This window comes from Mobula birostris, chromosome 13 (genome assembly GCF_030028105.1).
Source record: "Mobula birostris isolate sMobBir1 chromosome 13, sMobBir1.hap1, whole genome shotgun sequence".
NCBI classification, from domain to species: domain Eukaryota; kingdom Metazoa; phylum Chordata; class Chondrichthyes; order Myliobatiformes; family Myliobatidae; genus Mobula; species Mobula birostris.
In genome coordinates, this window is record NC_092382.1 from 100,095,778 (window position 1) to 100,116,443 (window position 20,666).

At 48.2% G+C, this 20,666-nt stretch overlaps 2 gene segments (V, D, J or C); one reads left to right on the top strand and one right to left on the bottom strand.

Moving 5' to 3' along the window:
- Positions 1–8,552: 8,552 nt before the first annotated feature.
- On the top strand, positions 8,553–9,161 carry LOC140208080 (T cell receptor beta variable 30-like). The segment is given in 2 exon segments: positions 8,553–8,628; positions 8,845–9,161. Coding segments are annotated over 2 exon segments (354 nt in total).
- Positions 9,162–19,140: 9,979 nt separating this feature from the next.
- LOC140208081 (immunoglobulin lambda variable 1-47-like) lies at positions 19,141–19,902 on the bottom strand. The segment is given in 2 exon segments: positions 19,141–19,490; positions 19,834–19,902. Coding segments are annotated over 2 exon segments (387 nt in total).
- Between the last annotated feature and the right edge of the window lie 764 nt (positions 19,903–20,666).

Consider the following 20,666-nt stretch of genomic DNA (forward strand, 5'->3'; position numbering starts at 1 on the left):
ATCGATCCGAGAGAATCAAAACCACTGAGTGCGCCAGTAATGTTCAGTCCCCAACAACAATTTCCTGCTCGCGTCACTTTTGTCTGTTGTTGGAAACACACAATACGATGAATACCGGAAGAATCCGGAACAGAGGAAACACGGGGCCTAAGTGTTCGACAGGCATACTGTACATGGTGGCGAATGTTGAGGAACAGCGGGGCCGCGGTGTACAGGGTAGTAAAAGGACCATGAATGGTGGGGCGTGTCGAGAGACAGAGGGACCTCAGTGTTACAAGGATAGGGCACACACCGTGAAATGTGAGGAGGGTGAAGGTACAGAGAGTCTTGGGTGCACGAAGATAGGAGAGTGACAGACAATGGGGATTGTGAAGAGACGGAGAGGGATAGGATAACAAGGGTAGGATACACAGCGTGAATATGAAGTCTACCTCAATACATCGAGCAATGTCTGAAGACACAGGCTGCTACCACTAGGGGGCGCACAAGAACTGCGTTAAAGTTTATGTAAGATATTTCGAGGGTATTTAAAAGGACACATTTTTTCTGTAAAGTGAATTTTATCTTCGGCTAGGTGGCAACCATTGCTAAGAGCCAGGGATCGACGCTCGGGGTGGGAAAGAAAGAGAAAGACTGGATGCCAAAGACTGCTCTATGAAGGACACAAGGTGTTTCATAAGGTTCACCGAATAGCACTCATTATGAGATTCCTGGCTACAGCGAAAAGGATATGAAGTTTTGTGTACACCTGTTGTGCAGATTTAAGAAATTACAAAGACTTGGGAGCTTAAATATATTGCAGACAGTGAGATAATCGGGGCCAGATGAAGAAAGAGAGATGGATGGACGAGGATAGCGTCAAAGAGGGAGAGTGCTGTGTAGTCATCTTGGTAGAGCGGAAGAGGTACACCCCTCAAATCGTGTTGGAACATCTAAAGGGCGTGGCCAATCGATACTTCCGCAAATCCACCTACGTCACTGATATAAGCAACCAAAGGGGTTTGAAGTGAATGGATTATTTCTCTGCTGCACGCACCACTTTCATGACTGAGAGAATGAACCCTCCAAGTAGGATGTTTCTGTTTCTGCTCTTTATTCTCGCCTTCCACTGTGAGTGAAATTTGACAAATATTACTTTTTTTCTTTCTCCGCTTCTCTCTTCCTTTCACATTCCCGTCACTGTTCGTCTTGGACTCGTTACTTGTTTAGTTACGAGCCGTCGCGTCCGCACGCGATCTGGCCTCGGTCGCAGCCTGTAAATTCCCATCTCCTCTCGAGCTTTCCCGACATCAATATCCTCTTGGCTTCCCTCAATGCACCCTTTTTCCTCCCCTTTCCCATTTGCCAACGTCTCCGTTTTCATTCACCCCGTTCTGCCTCCCCCGTCTCTTTTTTCCAGACGCGACCTCGGTGATGATCCACCAGACGCCGGCTTTCTCGGGAACTGCCGGCCAGAAGGTGACCCTGCGTTGCACAGTAGAGGGTAGTACCAGTGTTGATAACGTGTTGTACTGGTACCGACAATCCCCGGGAAACGGTCCGGAGAACATGTTTTACTCGAACACAGCTCCGTACGTCCAACCAGACGGAATGGTCAACGGTTTTACGGCGGAGAGACCAAAGAGCAACGAGTTCCTCCTGAAGTCCGACAAATTGGAGGCGAATTCTTCGGCCGTGTATTTCTGCGCCTGGAGTATTCACGGCGGCTCAGAGTGACGGGACAGCCGAACAAAAACCTCGCCGACAAAAGGGTCGGTGCTGTCAGCAAAACAGGAAATACGACACCTGTCAATTATAGGGTGGGAGGCGGGTCTAGCTGACAGGCGCTGCGCCGATGCGGCCAATCAGTGAAATAAGGGGCGGAGCTATTATGCAGTGGCATTTAATTTCCTCCCTTATTAAACATTCAGATGGGTGAATATGATCCCCACAGCTCTCCCCACTCCATCTTTCCTTGATTGTGAAGCCTAGGGTAAGAGACAGACGGATAGTTAAGAAACTGGGAGAGAGTGGAGAACAGCTGTAGGACACACCCCGTGAATGGCAGATCACGGCGTCCGTGGAAGGAACAGAGGGATATTGATGGTCACCAATCTCAGAAGATGACAGAATATGAGGGTGTTGGCGGATCTTGGAATTCTAGCAGAAATAGTTTTCTCAGGCGGATTTGGGGTGCGCGGGCATTTGGGGCTGTCGGCGTATACGGGCTGCTAGTCGATTTGCTGGCGTGTGCAGATTTGGAAATTTTGGCGTATGTGAGAGTGCCGGCCGACATATAGGTACCTGCTCCATGCAGAGCACAGGGTATTTCACGTGGTTTGTCTATGATCTAGGAGGGCTTAGAATACAGATTCCAAATGTTTATTTTCACGAGATAGGAGAGTCAACCTGTTCCCGGTTTACTCCGGATCTCTCCTGCTTTCTGAGAGAGGAGCTCTGCGACATACAACAGGCTAACAACGGGAGTTGTACAAGGACTAAAATGCCACATGTGGTTAGGAGTTCGGTTATTATTAAGACAGATTCGCGTTTTAAATAAAAACTTGGTTTACTGTTGCTCCGCTTCTCGCACCGGATCTCTGGTATTCCGAAAATGAAAAGACGCAAGAGCATAAAAAAATCAGCAAGAGGGTGATGTACGGCGTGGAGAGGTAAGAAGTTGAGCAGAGAGATAGATAGATACACCATGTGTGTGTGTGTGTGAGAGAGAGAGAGAGAGAGAGAGAGAGAGAGAGAGAGAGAGAGAGAGAGAGGGAGAGAGAGAGAGAATTGGTTGCTTAAATTTGTAGAGCGTAACAACATTTCCCTGAGATCGGATAGGTTCATGGAAGGGGCGTGGCTGATCGCTACTTCCGCAAGTCCACTGACGTCGGTGATATTAGTAACAAGTGAATGAATTCGTCTGTGCTGCACACAACACTTTCATCACTGAGAGGATAAACCCTCCAAGGAAGATGCTTTTATTTCTGCGGTTTCTCCTCGCCTTCCACTGTGAGTGACGTTCACAAACAATATTAATTTTTATTTCTATGCTCCTCTCTTCCTTTCAGATTCCCTTCACGTGCTTTACCTTCCAGTAGTCTCGGAATATTTCAAAATTTATTTACGGGACCTCGCGTCCGCGCACTATATTACCTCTGCTGCCGCCTCTATTTCCGTCCTCCTCTCCATCTTTCCCAACCCCAGATCTCCTCCTTCCTTCCCTCAATGCACCATCTTTCTGCCCTTCCCTATTGACCCGGGTCTCCCTGATCAATCACCGCATTTTTCACCCCCGTCTCTTTTTCCAGACGCGACGTCCGTGACGATCCACCAGACTCCGGGTTTCTCCGGAACTCCCGGCCAGAAGGTGACCCTGAATTGCACAGTAGAGGGTAGCATCAGTGCTAGCGACTGGTTGTACTAGTACCGACAATTCCCGGGAAACGGACCGGAATACCTGTTTCACTCGACCGCAGTTAAATACGTGCAGCCGGAGAAATCGGTCGGCGGTTTTACGGCGGAGAGACCGAGGACCAACGAAATCTTCCTGAAGTCTGACAAACTAGAGGCGAAATCGTCGGCCCTGTATTTCTGTGCCTGGAGTATTCACGGTGGAACAGAGTGGCTGTGCAGTTGAACAAAAACTCTCACTCTCAGAAGCGTCGCTGCTGTCAGCAAAACAGGGAACAAGACTCCTGTTAATCATATGGTGGGAGGTGGGCCTATCATTCAGTCATGTGCGCAGCAGCGTCCAATCAGTGAAATAAGGGCCGATTATATTGTACCGTTGCTTCTAATTTCCCTTCTCTTCTAAAGCAAGTTGGGTGAATTCAATTTGCACACTTACCTTTCCAGTCTATTCTTCCTTGTCATTTCCGGTCTTCCCACACATTATCGGTCCGGGAGAACCAGAACCATTGAGTGCGCCGATAATGTTCACTCCCCAAGATCAATTTCCCGCACGTGTCTTTTTTGTCTGTTGTTGGAAACACAGAATACGAAGAATACCGGATGGATCCGGAACAGAGGAAACACGGGACATAAATGTTCGACAACCATACCGTACATGGTGGGAAATGCTGAGGAACAGAGGGGCCGCGGTTTACAAGGTTGAAAAAAGACCGTGAATGGGGGTGGGGCGTGTGGAGGGAGAGATGAACCTCGGTGTGCAGAATAGGACACACACCCTGAATGGTGGGGAACGTGGCCAATCGCGACGTCCACAAATCCACCCACCTCACTGGGATACGTAACAAACGGGATGGAAGTGAATGAATTCGTCTCCGCCGCCCGCACCACTTTCATCACTGAGAGAGTAAGCGCTCCGCGGGAGGTGTTCCTTTTTCTGCAATTCGTCCTCGCCTTCCGCTGTGAGTGAAAGTTCCCAAATATTTCTTTTCATTCTCTGCTTGTGTCTTCCTGTCACATTCCTTCCACTTGCTTTCCCCTCCCGTCGTCTAGGAGCCATTTCTTATTTACTTACGAGGCCTCGCGTCCGCAGACTATCTGCCCTCTGCCGCCGCCATTAAATTCTGATCTCCTCTCCAAATGTCCCCTTCTTCAGTTATCTTTTTTGCCTCCTTCAATGCAGCCTGTTTATCGTCATCCCCACTGATCCGCTTCTCCGCTTCCCTTCTCCCCGTTCAGGCAAGACCATCTCTTTTTACCGGGCGCGACCTCGGTGACGATCCACCAGATGCCGGCTTTCTCCGGAACTGCCGGCCAGAAGGTGACCCTGCGTTGCACAGTCGAGGGTAGTACCAGTGCTGATAACTACTTGTACTGGTACCGACAATATGCGGGAAAGAGTCCAGAGAATATGTTTTACTCGTCGATAGCTAATTCCGTGCTGCCAAATGAATTGGTCGACGGTTTTACGGCGGAGAGACCGCAGGCCAACAAGATCTTCCTGATGTCCGACAAACTGGAGGGGAATCCGGCGGCCGTGTATTTCTGCGCCTGGAGTGATCACGGCGGCTCAGAGTGACGGGGCAGCTGTACAAAAACTCTCACCGTCAGGGAGTTCGCTGCTGTCAGTAAAACAGGAAACACGACTCATGCCAATCATATGGTGGGGGTGGGTCTGTCATTCAGTCGTGCGCGCCGTAGCGGCGAATCAGTGAAAGAAGGGGCGGTGGTACAGGTCTTCACGTCGTCCACTGAAGCATTCAGATGAGTGAAGAGAAACCGCGCACCGATCTTCCCACTCATCCTTCCTTATGTGCAGTCTTCTCGCCGATCTTTAATACGGGTTTTCTCGTCACTTTTGAGTGCGACCGATAATGTGAGGAGAAACACATCGAACATGAACTCATGAACTGAAGAGTCCTCCAAGGGCTGTGTGATGGAGGGGAGATGCGCATGGGGCTCCCAGATCTATGACAGAAAACGCAGAGGTACAAGAACGCCAACCATTCTCCATAGTGATCACACCAGGCAGAGGAATGGTCCACACCTGCTCTGGACGGAACCCATGATGTTTCATAAGGATAATCATGTGGCCCTCATTATTACAGAGTATTGGCTTCATTGAAATGGAGGTGAAGTGTTCCCGTCTTCTTTCACCTGTTGTGTAGCTTTCAGAAATTTAAGAGAATTGGGAGCTTAAATACACCGAGGGGAGATGAAGAAAGAGACAGGGAAAGGCGGGAAGAGCAACAGAGAGTGTGTATAGCGTGGTCAACATGTTCGAGCGGATTCAGCACACCCCGCGGAACGGGTTGGAGCATGGAAGGGGCGTGGCCAATCTTTGCTTGCGCAACACACCTACGTCACTGGTATTAGTAACAATCGGGGCTGAAGTGAATCGATTATTTCTCTGCTGCTCGCACTATCATGACTGAGACAAATAGCCCTTCAAGAAGGATGTTTCTGTTTCTGCACTTCATTCTCGAATTGCACTGTGAGTGAAAATTAACAAATATTATTTTTCTTCTATCTCTGCCTTCCTCTCGTTCTATCGTAGCCCGTAAATTCCCATCGCCTCTAGAGATTTTCCGACCTCCATCATCCTCTTCGCTTCCCTCAATGCACCCTCTTTCTCGCCTTTCCCATTGACTGGCGTCTCCGTTTTCATTCACCACGTTCTGCCTCCCCCGTCTCTTATTTCCAGACGCAACCTCAGTGACCATCCTCCAGACGCCGGCTTTCTCCGGAACTGCCGGCCAGAAGGTGACCTTGAATTGCAGAGTAGAGGGTAGTGCCAGTTTTGGTAACATGTTGTACTGGTACCGACAATACCCGGGAAAGAGTCCGGAGAACATGTTTTACTCGGCGATAGCTAATGCCGTGCTGCCAAATGAACTGGTCGGCGGTGAGACGGCAGACCAACGAGATCTTCCTGAAGTCCGACAAACTGGAGGCGAATTCGTCGGCCGTGTATTTCTGCGCCTAGAGTATTCACGGCGGCTCAGAGTTATGGGGCAGCTGACCAAAAACCTCGCCGTCAGAGTACTCGCTGTTGTCAGCAACACAGGAAACACGACTCCTGTCAATCATAGTGTAGGTTGGGCCTATGATTTGTCGTGCGCGCTGTAGCGGCAAATCAGTGAAAGGAGGGGCGGTGGTATAACCTTTCATGTCCTCCATTAAACCATTCAAAAATAGAAAAGATAATCCGCGCGCCGATCTTCACTCTCCATCATTCCTTATGAGCAGTCTTCTCACCGATCTTCCGCACGGGTGGATCGTCACTTTTGAGTGCGACCGAAAACGTGACGAGAAACACATGGCACATGAAATGAAGAGTCCTTCAGAGGCTGAGGAATGGAGTAGGGTTGGGCATGGGGTCTCGCATTTCCACCCCGTCAAACGCAGAGGTACGGAAACGCCAAAAGATTCTCCAAAGTACTCATCCCAGGGAGAGGAAGCATTTTTAGAGATAAGCCACATTAGGGAAAAATTGAACGTCTGCTCCAGTACAGGGCGTTCTGATGATCAGCTGTCGGCGGCCTCTGCCCATGAGAGGATGACGGGGTGCAGTGAGGAATTAAAGGATCTCTTAGTATCCCCTATTCACTATGACATCCATTACCGGTTCAATTGTGATGGGGCAGAAAGAGGAAGGAATTGCCACACCCGCTCCAAAATAGTCACGGATGTCTTCCGTATATATTTTCGCTCCCATCCTCTTCTGAGTGACTGCCCCGCAGCGGCGACTGGCTTTGATTGACAGCAATTCCTATTTTACTGACCGCAGCGCCCCCTACGTCCCTTAGGCGTGACCCACCAGCCTCACGCTCAATTCCTTTCCAGATCCCGTCTAAACTTCGCAAAGTCATCCAGGCGACATCTGTCCGGAGTTTGTACGTTCTCCCCGTGAAGGGCGCGTGTTTGCTCCGGGTGATCCGGTTTCCTCCCACTGTCCGAGCACGTGCAGATTAGTCGGTAAATTGGTCCTTTTGCCTTGCCATGTTCTTGGTCTCGGGTTAGATTGCTGGCTTTCCGAGCGGTGTGGCTCGTTGGGCTGAAAGAGTCTGTATTGCACTGTGTTTCTAAATTAAATAAACACAAAATGAATATTCCCGCCGGTCTGACTACAGACGCTGCCTGCTCACTGACCTACACACTGGCAAATTTCTGCTTTATTGACGGAATGTCCATTCCCGGAAACCCTCTCCCTGGAGATTACGATGCTATTGATCATCTTCTCCGTCGTCTGTCTGAAAAACCGTTATACGTCAATCTCAGAAGTAAACGGCCGATCGGATTCGTAAGGAGACCGGAGGACTTCTGCCTGAAGTGGTTGCGGCTCGGCCTAAAACCGTCCGCCGTGCCCTCGAACTGCAAGTACAGAGCAACGGACGAGAAGAACAAGTATATCTGCAAATCAGTGTAACACGGATTAGAAGTTTGTAGGAAAAAATGTTTTCAACCTGGATCCTGGTAAGTGCAAAAAGCTGGGAATGGACACATATTCTTGTGGTTTAATAGTGGGGAAGAATATGGTTTTCCTTACAGATCTGCTCTCTCTACCTCTTTACCAAAAATTTCGATCGGAGGGCGAGCGACGTGTAAAGGCACAGTCTGCTCCCACTAGAGGGCGGAAAATCACTGTGGTAAAATCTATGTTAGATTTTTCAAAGGGGATGAAAAGGGTCAAATTATTGTATAAAGGTGAATTTTCTCTTCGGTTGCGATGCATGAGGTGCTAAGAGACCGAGACAGAGGCTCAGGCAGAGCAAGAAAGAGAGAGATTGAATGCCGAAGACTTCTCTGTGCGGTACCCATGATGTTTCATAAGGATAATTATGTGACCCTCATTATCAGAGACGTTTGGCTTCAGCGAAATTGATGTGAAGTGTGCCCGTCTTCTTTCACCTGCTGTGGAGATTTCCGAAAGTTATGAGAATTGGGAGCTTAAATAAACCGAGGAGACATGAAGAAAGAGAGAGGGAAAGGCGGGAAGAGCAACAGAGCGAGTGTATAGCGTGGTCAACATGATAGAGTACATCCCTCGAAACGGGTTGGAACATGGAAGGGGCGTGGCCAATATTTGCTTGCGTAACACACCTACGTGACTGGTATAAGTAACAAACGGGGCTAAGTGAATCGATTATTTCTCTGCTGCTCGCACTATCATGACTGGGAGAAATAACCTTTCCTAAAGGATGTTTCTGTTTCTGCAATTCATTCTCGCCTTGCACTGTGAGTGAAAATTGACAAATAATATACATTTCTTCTATCTCTGCTTCTCTCCTGCTTTATCGTAGTCCCTAAATTCCGATCGCTTCTAGAGATTTTCCGACCGCCATCACCCTCTTTGCTTCCCTCAATGCACCCTCTTTCTCGCCTTTCTCATTGACTGGCGTCTCCGTTTTCATTCACCACGTTCTGCCTCCCCCCCCCGTGTCTTATTTCCAGATGCGACCTCGGTGACCATCCTCCAGACGCCGGCTTTCTCCGGATCCACCGGCCAGAAGGTGACCCTGAATTGCACAGTAGAGGGTAGCACCAGTGCTGGTAACGCGTTGTACTGGTACCGACAATTCCCGGGAAAGGGTCCGGAGAACATGTTTTACTCGACGATAGCTAAATCCGTGCTGCCAAAGGAACTGGTCGGCGGTTTTACGGCGGTGAGACCGCAGACCAACGAGATCTTCCTGAAGTCCGATAAACTGGAGGCGAATTCGTCGGCCGTGTATTTCTGCGCCTGGAGTATTCACGGCGGCTCAGAGTGACGGGGCAGCTGTACAAAAACTCTCACTGTCAGCGTACTCGCTACTGTCAGCATAGCAGGAAACACGACTCTTGTCAATCATAGTGTGGGGTGGGTCTATGATTTGTCGTGCGCGTCGTAGTGGCAAATCAGTGAAAGAAGGGGCGGTGGTACAACTTTCATGTTCTCCACTAAAGCATTCAAATAGGAAAAGATAATCCGCGCACCGATCTTCTCTCTCCATCCTTCCTTATGAGCAGTCTTCTCACCGATCTTCAGCACAGGTGGATCATCACTTTTGAGTGCGACCGCCAATGTAACGAGAAGCACATGGCACCTGAAGTGAAGAGTCCGTGAAAAGCTGAGGAATGGAGTAGGGTTGGGCATGGGGCGCTCGCATTTCCACCCCGTCAAACGCAGAGGTACGGAAACGCCAACAGATTCTCCAAAGCACTCATTCCAGGGAGAGCAAGCATTTTTAAAGATAAGCCACTCTTGGGTACAAATTGGACGTCTGCTCCAGGACAGGGTGATCTGATAATCAACTGTCGGCGGCCTCTGCCCTTGAAAGGATGACTGGGTGAAGTGAGGAATTAAAGGATCTCTTATTATACCCTATTCGCAGTGACATCTATTACCCGATTCGATTGTGATGGGGCAGAAAGAGGAAGGAATTGCCACACCCGCTCCAAGATAGTCACGGATGTCTTCCGTATATATTTTCGCTCCCATCCTCTTCTGAGTGACGGCTCCGCGGGGCTACTGGCTTTGATTGACAGCAATTCCGTATTTTGCTGACCGTAGCGCCCCCTATCTCCCGAATCGTGAACCACCAGCACCACGCTCGATTGCTGCCCATATCCCGTCCAAACTCAGCAAACTCATCCAGGCGACATCTGTCCAGAGTTTGCACGTCCTCCCCGTGAAGGGTGCGTGTTTGCTCAGGATGCTCCGGCTTCCTCCCACAATCCGAGCATTGCAGGTTGGTAGCTGAATTGGTCCTTTTGCATTTCCATGTTCTAGTTGCTAATAAATATTATTAGTTAATAGCAATACTGGACTCCCAAAGTGTTTTCCATCTCTGCTGGTTCTTTATTCCCGTCACGGGGTACGTGACACCACAGTCCGAGCAGGTGCAGGTTAGTAGCTGAATTGGACATTTTACCTCGTAATGTTCTTGGTCCAGGGTTAGGGTGCTGATTTTCTCAGCTGTGTTGCTCTTAGGGCGGAAAAGGTTTCTTCCGCGGTGTATTTCTAAATAAGATAAGCGCGAAATGAATATTCCCACCGGCACCCTTCTCTGACTGGCCGCTACACTGCGTCCTGTGACTACAGACGCTGCCCGCTCACTGATTGACAAGCCGGCGAAATTCTGCTTTGCCGACGGTACGTCCATCCCCGGAAACCCTCACCCTCGAGACTGCGAGGGGTCTTGATCAGCTCCTCCGTCGTCTGTCCGAAAAGGCTTTCATACGCCAAGCGCAGAAATAAACGGCTGACGGATTCGCAAGGAGGCCGGAGGACTTCTGCCTGAGTTGGTTGCTGCTCAGCCTAAAACCGTCCGCCCTGCCCTCGAACTGCACGTACAGCGCAATAGACGAGTAGAACAAGTTCTGATGTCCCTTACCCGGGAAGGGTATGCACCCGACATGTTATTGCTGGTGCCACCGCCGCCCTCGACCGCACATTCTGGGACAACCAGTGCTGGCCAAGAATGTGGTCCGTCGATGCGTAACTTTGGGGATAAGTTGGTTCTTCACGCCTTTCACCTCCGTGAACCAATCAGTGACGATATTCAAATTCTGGACTCGTTCATACAACCCTCCCGTCCGTTCTCTGATGATTTGTGGAGGTTAACTTTGTTTTCATTCATTCTCTTTGTCTACCTCTATCCCACACTCTCGATTTCTCTGTGGATTTCGATATTTATCCGTCTACCTATCTGGATACCTAACTATCCAGGCCATACGACGTGGCCGATCAGGACCATGATTGTTCTCGGCAAATCTGCGGAAGTGTCTTGCCATTGCCTTCCTCTGGGCAGTGGGTCTACAAGACGGGAGACCCCAAAGGTTGTCTGCCTGGCGTCAGTAGGACGTGATATACACCGACGTCACGTACGATTCTGCTTCAATGGTTCACCAGGTGCTGATCGGGGGCTGAACGGGTGCTACATCTTCTCCGGGTTTGACCTGCAGGTTATCGGAGGGAAGGAGCGACTTTACCTTATTTAATTGAAACGTATTTCCAATCTGCAGAGAGGAAATTAAGAACCTGGTGGCATGGTGTGAACACAATAACCTATCCCTCAACGTCAGCAAGACCAAGGAATTGGTTTTTGACTTCAGAAGGAGCAGCGGACCCCATGACCCAATTTACATCGGTGGTGCGCAAGTGGAACAGGTAAAAAGCTTTAAGTTCCTAGGGGTCAATATCACAAATGACCTGACTTGGACCAACCAAGCAGAATCCACTGCCTAGTAGGCCCATCATTGCCTTTACTTCCTGAGAAAGCTAAAGAAATTTGGCCTGTCCCCTAAAACCCTCACTAATTTTTATAGATTCACCGTAGAAACCATTCTTCTGGGGTGCATCACAACCTGGTATGGAAGTTGTCCTGTCCAAAACCGGAAGAAGCTTCACAAGATCGTGAACACGGCCCAGCACATCACACAAACCAATCTTCCGTCCTGGACTCACTTTACACCGCACGCTGTCGGAGCAGTGCTGCCAGGATAGTCAAGGACACGACCCACCCGGCCAACACGTTTTTTCTCCCTCTTCCCTCGGGGAGAAGGCTCAGGAGCTTGAAGACTCGTACGGCCAGATTTGGAAACAGCTTCTTTCCAACTGTGATAAGACTGCTGAACGGATCCTGACCGGGATCTGGACCGTACCCTCCAAATATCCGGACATGTCTCTCGGTATTTTTTTATTTTGCACTACCGTTCTTTCCCTTTTCTAATTTCAATTTATTATTTATAATTTAATATTTTAATATTTACTATGCATTTCTAATCCAGGGGGCGTGAAGTGCAGAATCAAATATTGCCTTGATGATTGTACGCTCTAGTATCAATTGTTTTGTGACAAAAAAGTAAAGTAAAATAAACTCTCTATCTATCAATTTATCTATCTATCTATCTATGTATCTATCTAACTACATTCCTACCGATCTATCTATCCATCCAATTTCTATCTATTGGTCCTTCCCCTTGACGTTGTGCTATTCTGCGTGATAAGTATTTGTTTGCCTTCCGTCTGTTTATGTCTGCATTATGTTTGACAATACATCTGTATTCGTGATCTTGACTTTATTTTCGTCTTTGTCATGCACTATGCGTTCGAAATGTCCTTCTGTCTCTCTCCCACTCTCTCTCCCTCCCTATCCGCACCCGTGTCTGCTCCTCAGGTCACTTCCCCTCCGTTATAAGCAGCTCTGCTTTCTGAACGTGTGCTGAGCGGAAACCGAACCGTGCTGTGCGGCGGGAGGAGCGGAAGGACAGTTGCACGGCAGTTGAACTGTGGACTGCATCTGTGCCCTGCGCTCCCATCTCTGCGGTTGCTGCTGGCGCCCGCGTCACACAAACTGTGCCGTCAGTGGTTGTACGCCACAGGGTACACTGAGCCCCGATATCAGATCCATCGTAATCCGGCCCGGACGATTAGCTTTACAGAAGTGGCGCTATAATATCTTCGCCAGGCGGAAAGGTAGAAGGACATACTGATAGCATGGTAGATAGATAAATACCATTCTGATATGTCTGCCCACGGCCTCCTCTACCACACTCCGGCTGGAGGATCAAAACCTTATATTCCGTCTGGTTAGCCTCCAACCTGATAACATGAACATTGACTTCATTAACTTCCGTTAATGCCCCTCCTCCCGTTCTTGCACCATCCTTTAGTTATTTTACTGTCTGTCTAGCTAATCATTTATTATTTTATTCCTTTTTGTCTCTCTGTTTTTTTCTCTCTCTGTCCCTCTCACAATAACTCCTTCTCTCCATCTTCCTCTAGCGCTCCCCTCCCTCTTTCTTTCTCCCTCGGCCACCGGTGCCATGATCATCTCCCTTCTCCAGCCTTGTATCCCTTTAGCCAGTCAACGTTCCTGCTCTTAGCTCTATCCCTCCCCTTGAGGGAATGGCGTCAGCCTCCACCAGTCAGACGTTCGACTCACGCCAGCGTCAGTAACACGTTCACCTCGAGACCATGTGGGTTTTCATCGGGTGCTCCCGTTTCCTCTAAAGACATAAAGTTGTCGGAATGCTAAGATGGCGCCGCGGTGCCTTGCACAGAGAACAGCAGGACATTAGGGAGTGCTGTAGCGTACAGAGATACACGAATAAAGCAATTAAGTGCACTGAAATTGCCGCGTCGCAGAAAGATAAGTGGACCGGTCTAGAGTCGGCATGTTCAGGCGAGCTACTGGAGATCCGCCAACAAACTTGAGTGTGCGGAACTTCCCTCACCTGAACTCTGAACTGATTCTGCAAACTTCAGCCTCACTTTCAAGGACATTGCAAGTAATTTTCCGATTATAATTTTTTTCTCTTTGCACGATTTTTATTTTCTTTTTCCATATTTGTTGGTCAGTTAGTCTTAGGTTTTGTATAGTTATTCACGAAGTTATGCATTTTTTCCCAGTAAAAGCCTGCAATTAATTGAGTCTCCAGGTTGACTATATCGCAATATATATACTTTGATAATAAATTGATATTGACTTGGCCTTTGACATTACCGGGGCCTGTAAGATCTCGGGAGCATAGAGAAGATGCATCATCATTGTCTCCCGAGGAAGGAGAGATTAAACACAAATTATGTTGCTGGACAAGTGTTTATACTCAGATCGTGTCAGACACACGGAATGAGTTGCTGCTAGAAGGAGTAGAGGCGGCTACGTTTACAACATCCCGGCCGGTACACAGGTGGGAAAATCTTTATGGATTTATTCAGTGAACGGAGACATATAGAATTTGAACACACACGGCCCAGTAGTACCGCAGCTCCAAGCCAAAAGAGGGCGCTCTAAGACCATGGGTGTGGATATTGACTTCTGGTTGGGCAGCTGCCGTTCACTCACCCAGTCACTGCATCACACAAGAACCGCGTGTTCTGGACCACCAGATTCATGTCTCACCCGCGCTCGCTGAATTTGCCTCTATCCCGCAATGAGTGATTAAATAAAGCTGAAACATCAAAGGTTCAGATAGGGTTTGTGCAATTTTATCGAAGATGTCATCTCAGGGGACGGAGAGAAAGATGGGTACAGGTGGGCACATAGATCACCAGACCAGAGGCAGATAATAGTCAGATGAATCACTCTCTGGAACTAACTCAGCTATGAAGTCGACACGGAAACTTGTCCTTCACCAGTTTTCACGTTTATCCGTGAATTCCGATGTACAAAACATTCATCATGATGAGGTCCTTTGCAATGTTTTTTCCTGTTTCCGAGCAACGTGTTTCAATGGTGGAAAGGCTGGTGTGCCGTTATATTGAAAACACCATCTCAAGAGATGGACAAAAAGACGGGTAGAGGTGGATAAATCGGTAGATGGATATACAGACAACAGGAAATTAAGAGACAGATAAATAGATATCTAGAATTAATAGATCCATGAAGGCGACAAGGAAGTTTAACTTTTTCGTGGTACCCAATTTCTCAATGGACTGTTTTTTTTTCCTGTCGTTTCGTTTCCTATTTCGCGGGGGCGGGGGGGGGGGTGTTGGTGAGCCAGTCAGTGACAATGTGGTGTGGTGCTGTAAGTTAACCCTCAGCCTTTGGCAATCGTCGTTCCCAGCTTCACCTTCAGGACGGGTTCGACTCGCTGTCTCTAAATCTCAAATGAATGATGTTCCTGGTACTACCGCTCACGGTCTTGTTCCATCGTAAGGAAACTTAACATCTTATTTTATTGATTCATCTTTCTCTTAATCTCCTTTTGTATTTCACGCATCTTCACAGCAACATTTCGTTTCATTTTCTTTCCTTTGGCTTGGTCTCCATGTCTTTTCATCTTCTTTCTCTCTCCCTCTCTCTCTCTCTCTCCCTCTCTTTCTCCCTTTCTCTGTCTCTCTGTCTCTCTCTCTCCCCACCGTCTACCGCTCCTCTCTGTCTCCTTCTCCCTCTCTCCTCTCTCTCCCCCTGTTCTCTGTCAATCTAGCTTTCTCTCTCCCTTTTACTCCATCTCATCTCTGTGTCCAGAAATCTTTAATGAGCAACTTCTTCCTCCCGGTTTCTCTTACCAGATGCGAATTCGGAGATTATCCGCCAGACCCCCTCCGTTGTTTCTCGGGCTCTGGGCGAGGCGGTAACGCTCCAGTGCATCGTAGAGGACGGCACCATTTATAAACTGTACTGGTACAGACAATACTCGGGAAAGGAGCCGCAGAACCTATTCTACTCCACGGCTGCTCAAAGCGTGGCTCCGCACTCGGAGGTGGAGGGGTTCAAAGCCAACCGGCCCAGTAACGCTGCCTTCACTCTGAGCGCCTCTCGCCTGCAGCTGAACTACACGGCCACATATTTCTGCGCTGGAGGGTCTACACAGCGATTGACAGCGAGGGAAGCTTCGGGCAATAACCCCAACAGAGCAGGTGAGGCTGAATGTAATTCACGTTGAAAGCTAATAGTTCACAGTCAGAAAAGGAAAACAAGACAGTGGCACGGCAAAGACTGCAGGCAGCATAATGCCGAGACAGCCGATTTGTCCAGTGTTTTCAGACACTGAGGACCCACTTACTGTTGCAATCTCCCGTTGCTTTCTCATGTGTTGTTCTGACTTCGCCGCCAAATTGCATGCAAATTACTGGATAAGTTCAATAAGAGTATGGCCTTCAGCATGTCGTTTCAGAGCCTGAGGATGATCCGAGATTGCTGCAGAGGGCTCTGTTGAACCATGAATGCAGAATCCCTTGTCAGCATAACACCAGCATTTTAAAACCTTCTCGTAGCTGAGGTTCCGAATCGTTTTCTATCATCGGCTTCCTGAGGGGCTGGCTGTTCTACATTGTTTACCGTATAACCGGTAAGTTTTCAATGAGAATGACGGGAAATTCACCATTCAGACCTCCCAGACCCCACCCCCATCGTTCCCCTGGTATACGGCTCAGGAACTCCTTCCTTGTCTGTGATAGATAAATGTAATAGGATAAATGACAAAAAAAATGATCATAAATAGATAAAAAAGGAAGAATGGGCAAGTGCAATAAATAACTAAATAAACAGATAGATAGATAGAGAGAGAGAGAGAGAGAGATAGATAGATAGATAGATAGATAGAAAGATAGATAGATAGAGAGATAGATAGAAAGATAGGAAGATAGATAGATAGATAGAAAGATAGATAGATAGATAGATAGATAGAAAGATAGATAGATAGATAGATAGATAGATAGATAGATAGAAAGATAGATAGATAGATAGATAGATAGAAAGATAGAAAGATAGATAGATAGATAGAAAGATAGATAGATAGATAGATAGATAGAAAGATAGATAGATAGATAGATAGATAGATAGAAAGATAGATAGATAGATAGAAAGATAGATAGATAGATAGATAGATAGAAAGATAGATAGATAGATAGATAGATAGATAGAAAGATAGATAGATAGATAGATAGATAGAAAGATAGATAGATAGATAGATAGAAAGATAGATAGATATAGTTAGATGGATAGATCAATAGATACTGATAGATAGATAGTTAGATATATATAGATAGATAGAGAGCAGGCACACCCGGTCCTCGAGCCGCGGCCCTCGGTATTGGTCCGGTTTAATCCCAGCCTAATTACAGGACAAGTTACAGTGACCAATTTACCTTCTGACCGGTACCTCTTTCAGCTGTGGGGGGATACCAGTACAACCGGGGGTAACCCACGCGGTCACCAGGAGAACGTACAAACTCCACACAGCCAGCGGCGGGAATTGAACCTGAGTCACCTGCACTACAAAGCGTTTGTGCTAACCACTACGACTGCGTGCCGCCAATGTCGATGCGTTCAATAGCGGGGAGGATCTGTGGCGGGCTGTGCGACATCTGACGCTATTTGTCGGCGTATCCGTTTATGGACATTGGTGTTTCCGTGTCTGGCCGTGATGCAAGCCGTCAGGATGCCAAAATATAAGTTTGTCAAATTCGGATGTCCTGCTGAATCTGCTCAACATCTAGAAAAGTTGAGGTACTGCTGCTCCTCTTTGAAATGTCACTTACGCGCAGGTTCCCGGGCGGATCCTCTGATATGATAATGCAGAGGAATTTATAGTTGCTGACCCTCTCCAACCACATCCCCTCATGACCACAAATTCATGGACCTCGGTTTGGTCCTCCTGTATTCAATCATTAGTCCTTTAGTCATGCTGACATCAGTGAGAGGTTGTTGTTGCACCATTTAACCGGATTTTCATTCTCCCTCCCAGACGCATATTCGCAGCACCGTTGCTTTGCCCAACAACAACGCTGTCATTGGAAAATTTAAATAAGAGTCATCAGTATGCTGAGCACAGAGACTCGCGGAGCACCCGTGCTGATGAAAGAAATAAACAAACAAAAGAATGAAAGAATGAACGGAAGGACGGCAGGAGAAAAGGGAGAAAGAGAAAATAAGTGTGCTCGCGTGTGGAAAAGTTTCTACGTCCTTAACTCGAGCACGTGGGTTACCTCCTGGGGTTCCGGTTTCCTCTCAGAGACCAAGGTAGCGGTTAGTAGGTTAATTGGTCACTATAAATTGTCCTTTGCTTAGTTAAGTGTTTGCTGGACGACGCGACTAGTTAGGCCGGGAGGGCTGTTCTGCACTGTACATTCCAGTAAATACCAAAGAAGACTTCGGAGAATCAAGAAGACAAATTTTCCCAAGATGCCCGTGGGCCGGTTTGTCCCCTTCATGCAAGAACTTCATGGTGTCATGAGAACAATCGGGCGAAATTTCGAATAAAACAACGTCAGCATTGGATTGCCTTGTTTAAATTGGTACCGCGGCATATTGTTTTTCTCTTCGGTAAAGTTGCGAGGGAGTACAAAGGCTCTGCCTGTTCACCATCGTCTTCCCTTCCCGGCATGCCTTTCTTCTGTTCCGTCCGCTTACCGTCATACTACAGTTCCGGCGGCTTTCCCCAATTCTCCCCCAGTCGCCGCCCTACAGTCCCACTCTCTCCTGTAATCTTCTCTGGCTGTTAACTCCCTTTCACGAAAGAACTATAACATCTCTCAAGTGCCCCGTTCATTTCCTTTGTTTGGTCTAAATCTTCAGCTCTCTCCCGGGGCAGATGCGTCGGCAATGACGGCGCCAGGTGCGCGGGAAAGGCAGACTCTGACGTAGAAACTGTCACCAGAGTTATTTGTGAGCTTTTCAAAAAGAATATTGATGGTCCGGGCGAACGACACAACGAGACGTATCATTCGCAAAACTAGGAACTAACGATTAGCGCAGATCGGGTGTCCGTTTGCACAATCCACCGAACATTTTAGTTCCGCACATCATCTTACACCTTACACTCAGTGCCCTCGATAAGGAATGGGAGGCCGTTTCTCCCTTCGCAAGGACGATGGTCGCAGGGCGGCGTAACGTCCCCTCTGAGAGAAAATAACTTTAGCATGGATCGATGGACGCCGAAATTCACAGGGATTATTTTAAGTATAAATGCAATCGCAAGCAAAAAAAATAAACTCCGGCGTAGTGGTAACTGTTCCATTAATGACAGGACTTTCTGAAGAATCAAGTGACAGTCAATGTAATGAAATCCCACTGTTTCTTTTCCACCTCACATTCCGGTAAATCGGTGTCAGTTCGGGGCTTGTCGGAGTGTGCTGGGTGTGCTGACGTCACAAGGCTGGTGTAAGAGCTTGCATCTTGCCGGAAGATCGGCCACCTGCTCTCTCCTCGTTGTTACCAAACCGTCTGCTTGCAATCCACATCGCGTTTCCTCTGTCAAACAAAACAACAAAACAGGACACGGCCACACGGCCACGTGTGCTCGCCTCTGCCACGCCGTTTACATGCAGTCTGGGGTTTTTGTCGAACTCTTCCCTCGCGGCGAGTCACTGTGAATACTCCACGCGCAAAAGTACACGGCCGAGTGATTCCCCCGCAGGCTGGTGGTCACCAGTTTGGCCTCGTTATCTTTCGTCGTCTGCAGGGTAAATCCATCGACCTCCCCGTCGGGATCCTTAACGTTAGCACCGTAGCTGTAGAACATGAACTGCGGCTCCTGCCCCGGGTACTGCCGGTACCAGTACACGTAGTAAGTGCCGCTGCCCTCCACGCTGCAGGTCAGGGCCATCGGCTGCCCCGGTGAACCGGAAAAAACCGGAGGCGTCTGCTGGATCGTTTGCGAGCTCGCGGCTGGGGAAGAGAGGAGAGGGGTATGACGTCAGTAGGCAGGTAGACTCGGATCATGGAGACAGGGAGGAAAGAAGGAGAAAGAGAGATGCAGGAAGCAGAGGCATAAAAGGAGTAGAGAAAGAGATGGGGAAGAAATAGAGAGAGCGAGAGAATAAAAGAAAATAATTGGAATTGGACGGACAGAGGTGAGAACTAAATATCAAAGGAGCGCGACGATGGAATAAGTAAGAAAGAAACACAGAAGAGCGATGGGGAAACAAATATTACAAGAATTAACGGAGCACAGGAAGGGTAATGTAGAACTGGTTCCTTAAAATGTTCGCAAATTGAAACTGTCCTTTGCCGTGAAACCAGAACAGCAGCTCCAATAACACGAACATCTTTGAACTTAGACCGTTTCCTCCAAGTGGAAAGGAGATCGGAACGAACAACCTTTTGAATGCCTTGTCAGGTCATGGGCGAACGCATGAAGCTCCGCCCCTCACCCACGCGTCACCGAGTTGCGACACCGGAAGCTTAGAGCTTGAATGGTGTGTGGATCAATTCATTTGCCGATTCTGATGTCAGTCGGAAGGCCGGGCCCCATTCCAATTTCAGCAGGACAACGGGAGCTGTCCCTTCAGTCCCGGACACGACGATCTAACCTCAATGTCACAAACAGAGTCATTGTACCGTTTTGGGAGGCGGAGAGAGGAATATAAGGAGGAAGGTACGGATTACGTTCAGCAGAAAGACAGATTAATTTCGTATATGGTGGACCAAAGTGCCTTTTCCCGTGTTGTTCATGAATTGCAAATAACAGAGTTGTAGAATATATGTTACAGACTGTGACCTCTCGGCCCAAATGTTTGTTGCTTCAGGGGTGTAAATGGTAGCGTCGTATACGACTGCATCACGGAAACAATCGCTTTGGTCCAACTGGAAACCTCCTATAAATAACCTCATAACTCCCGTCATGCAAGCTATGATCATGCCAGCAATTTGGCAGTGATGACGTTTGCAGTGGACATTGAAAGCGTGTAGCACGAAATTTTCCAGAAGTCAGCGAACAAAGCGAAGCAAAAGTGAATACCTGCCAACCAATTCAGCTGCGCGTTATATTTCGAGAATGGGGTTAACCGTCAAGCAACCGCTTTACTCTGCGACCCAGCAGCTGGGACTTGGACAGCCCAAAGT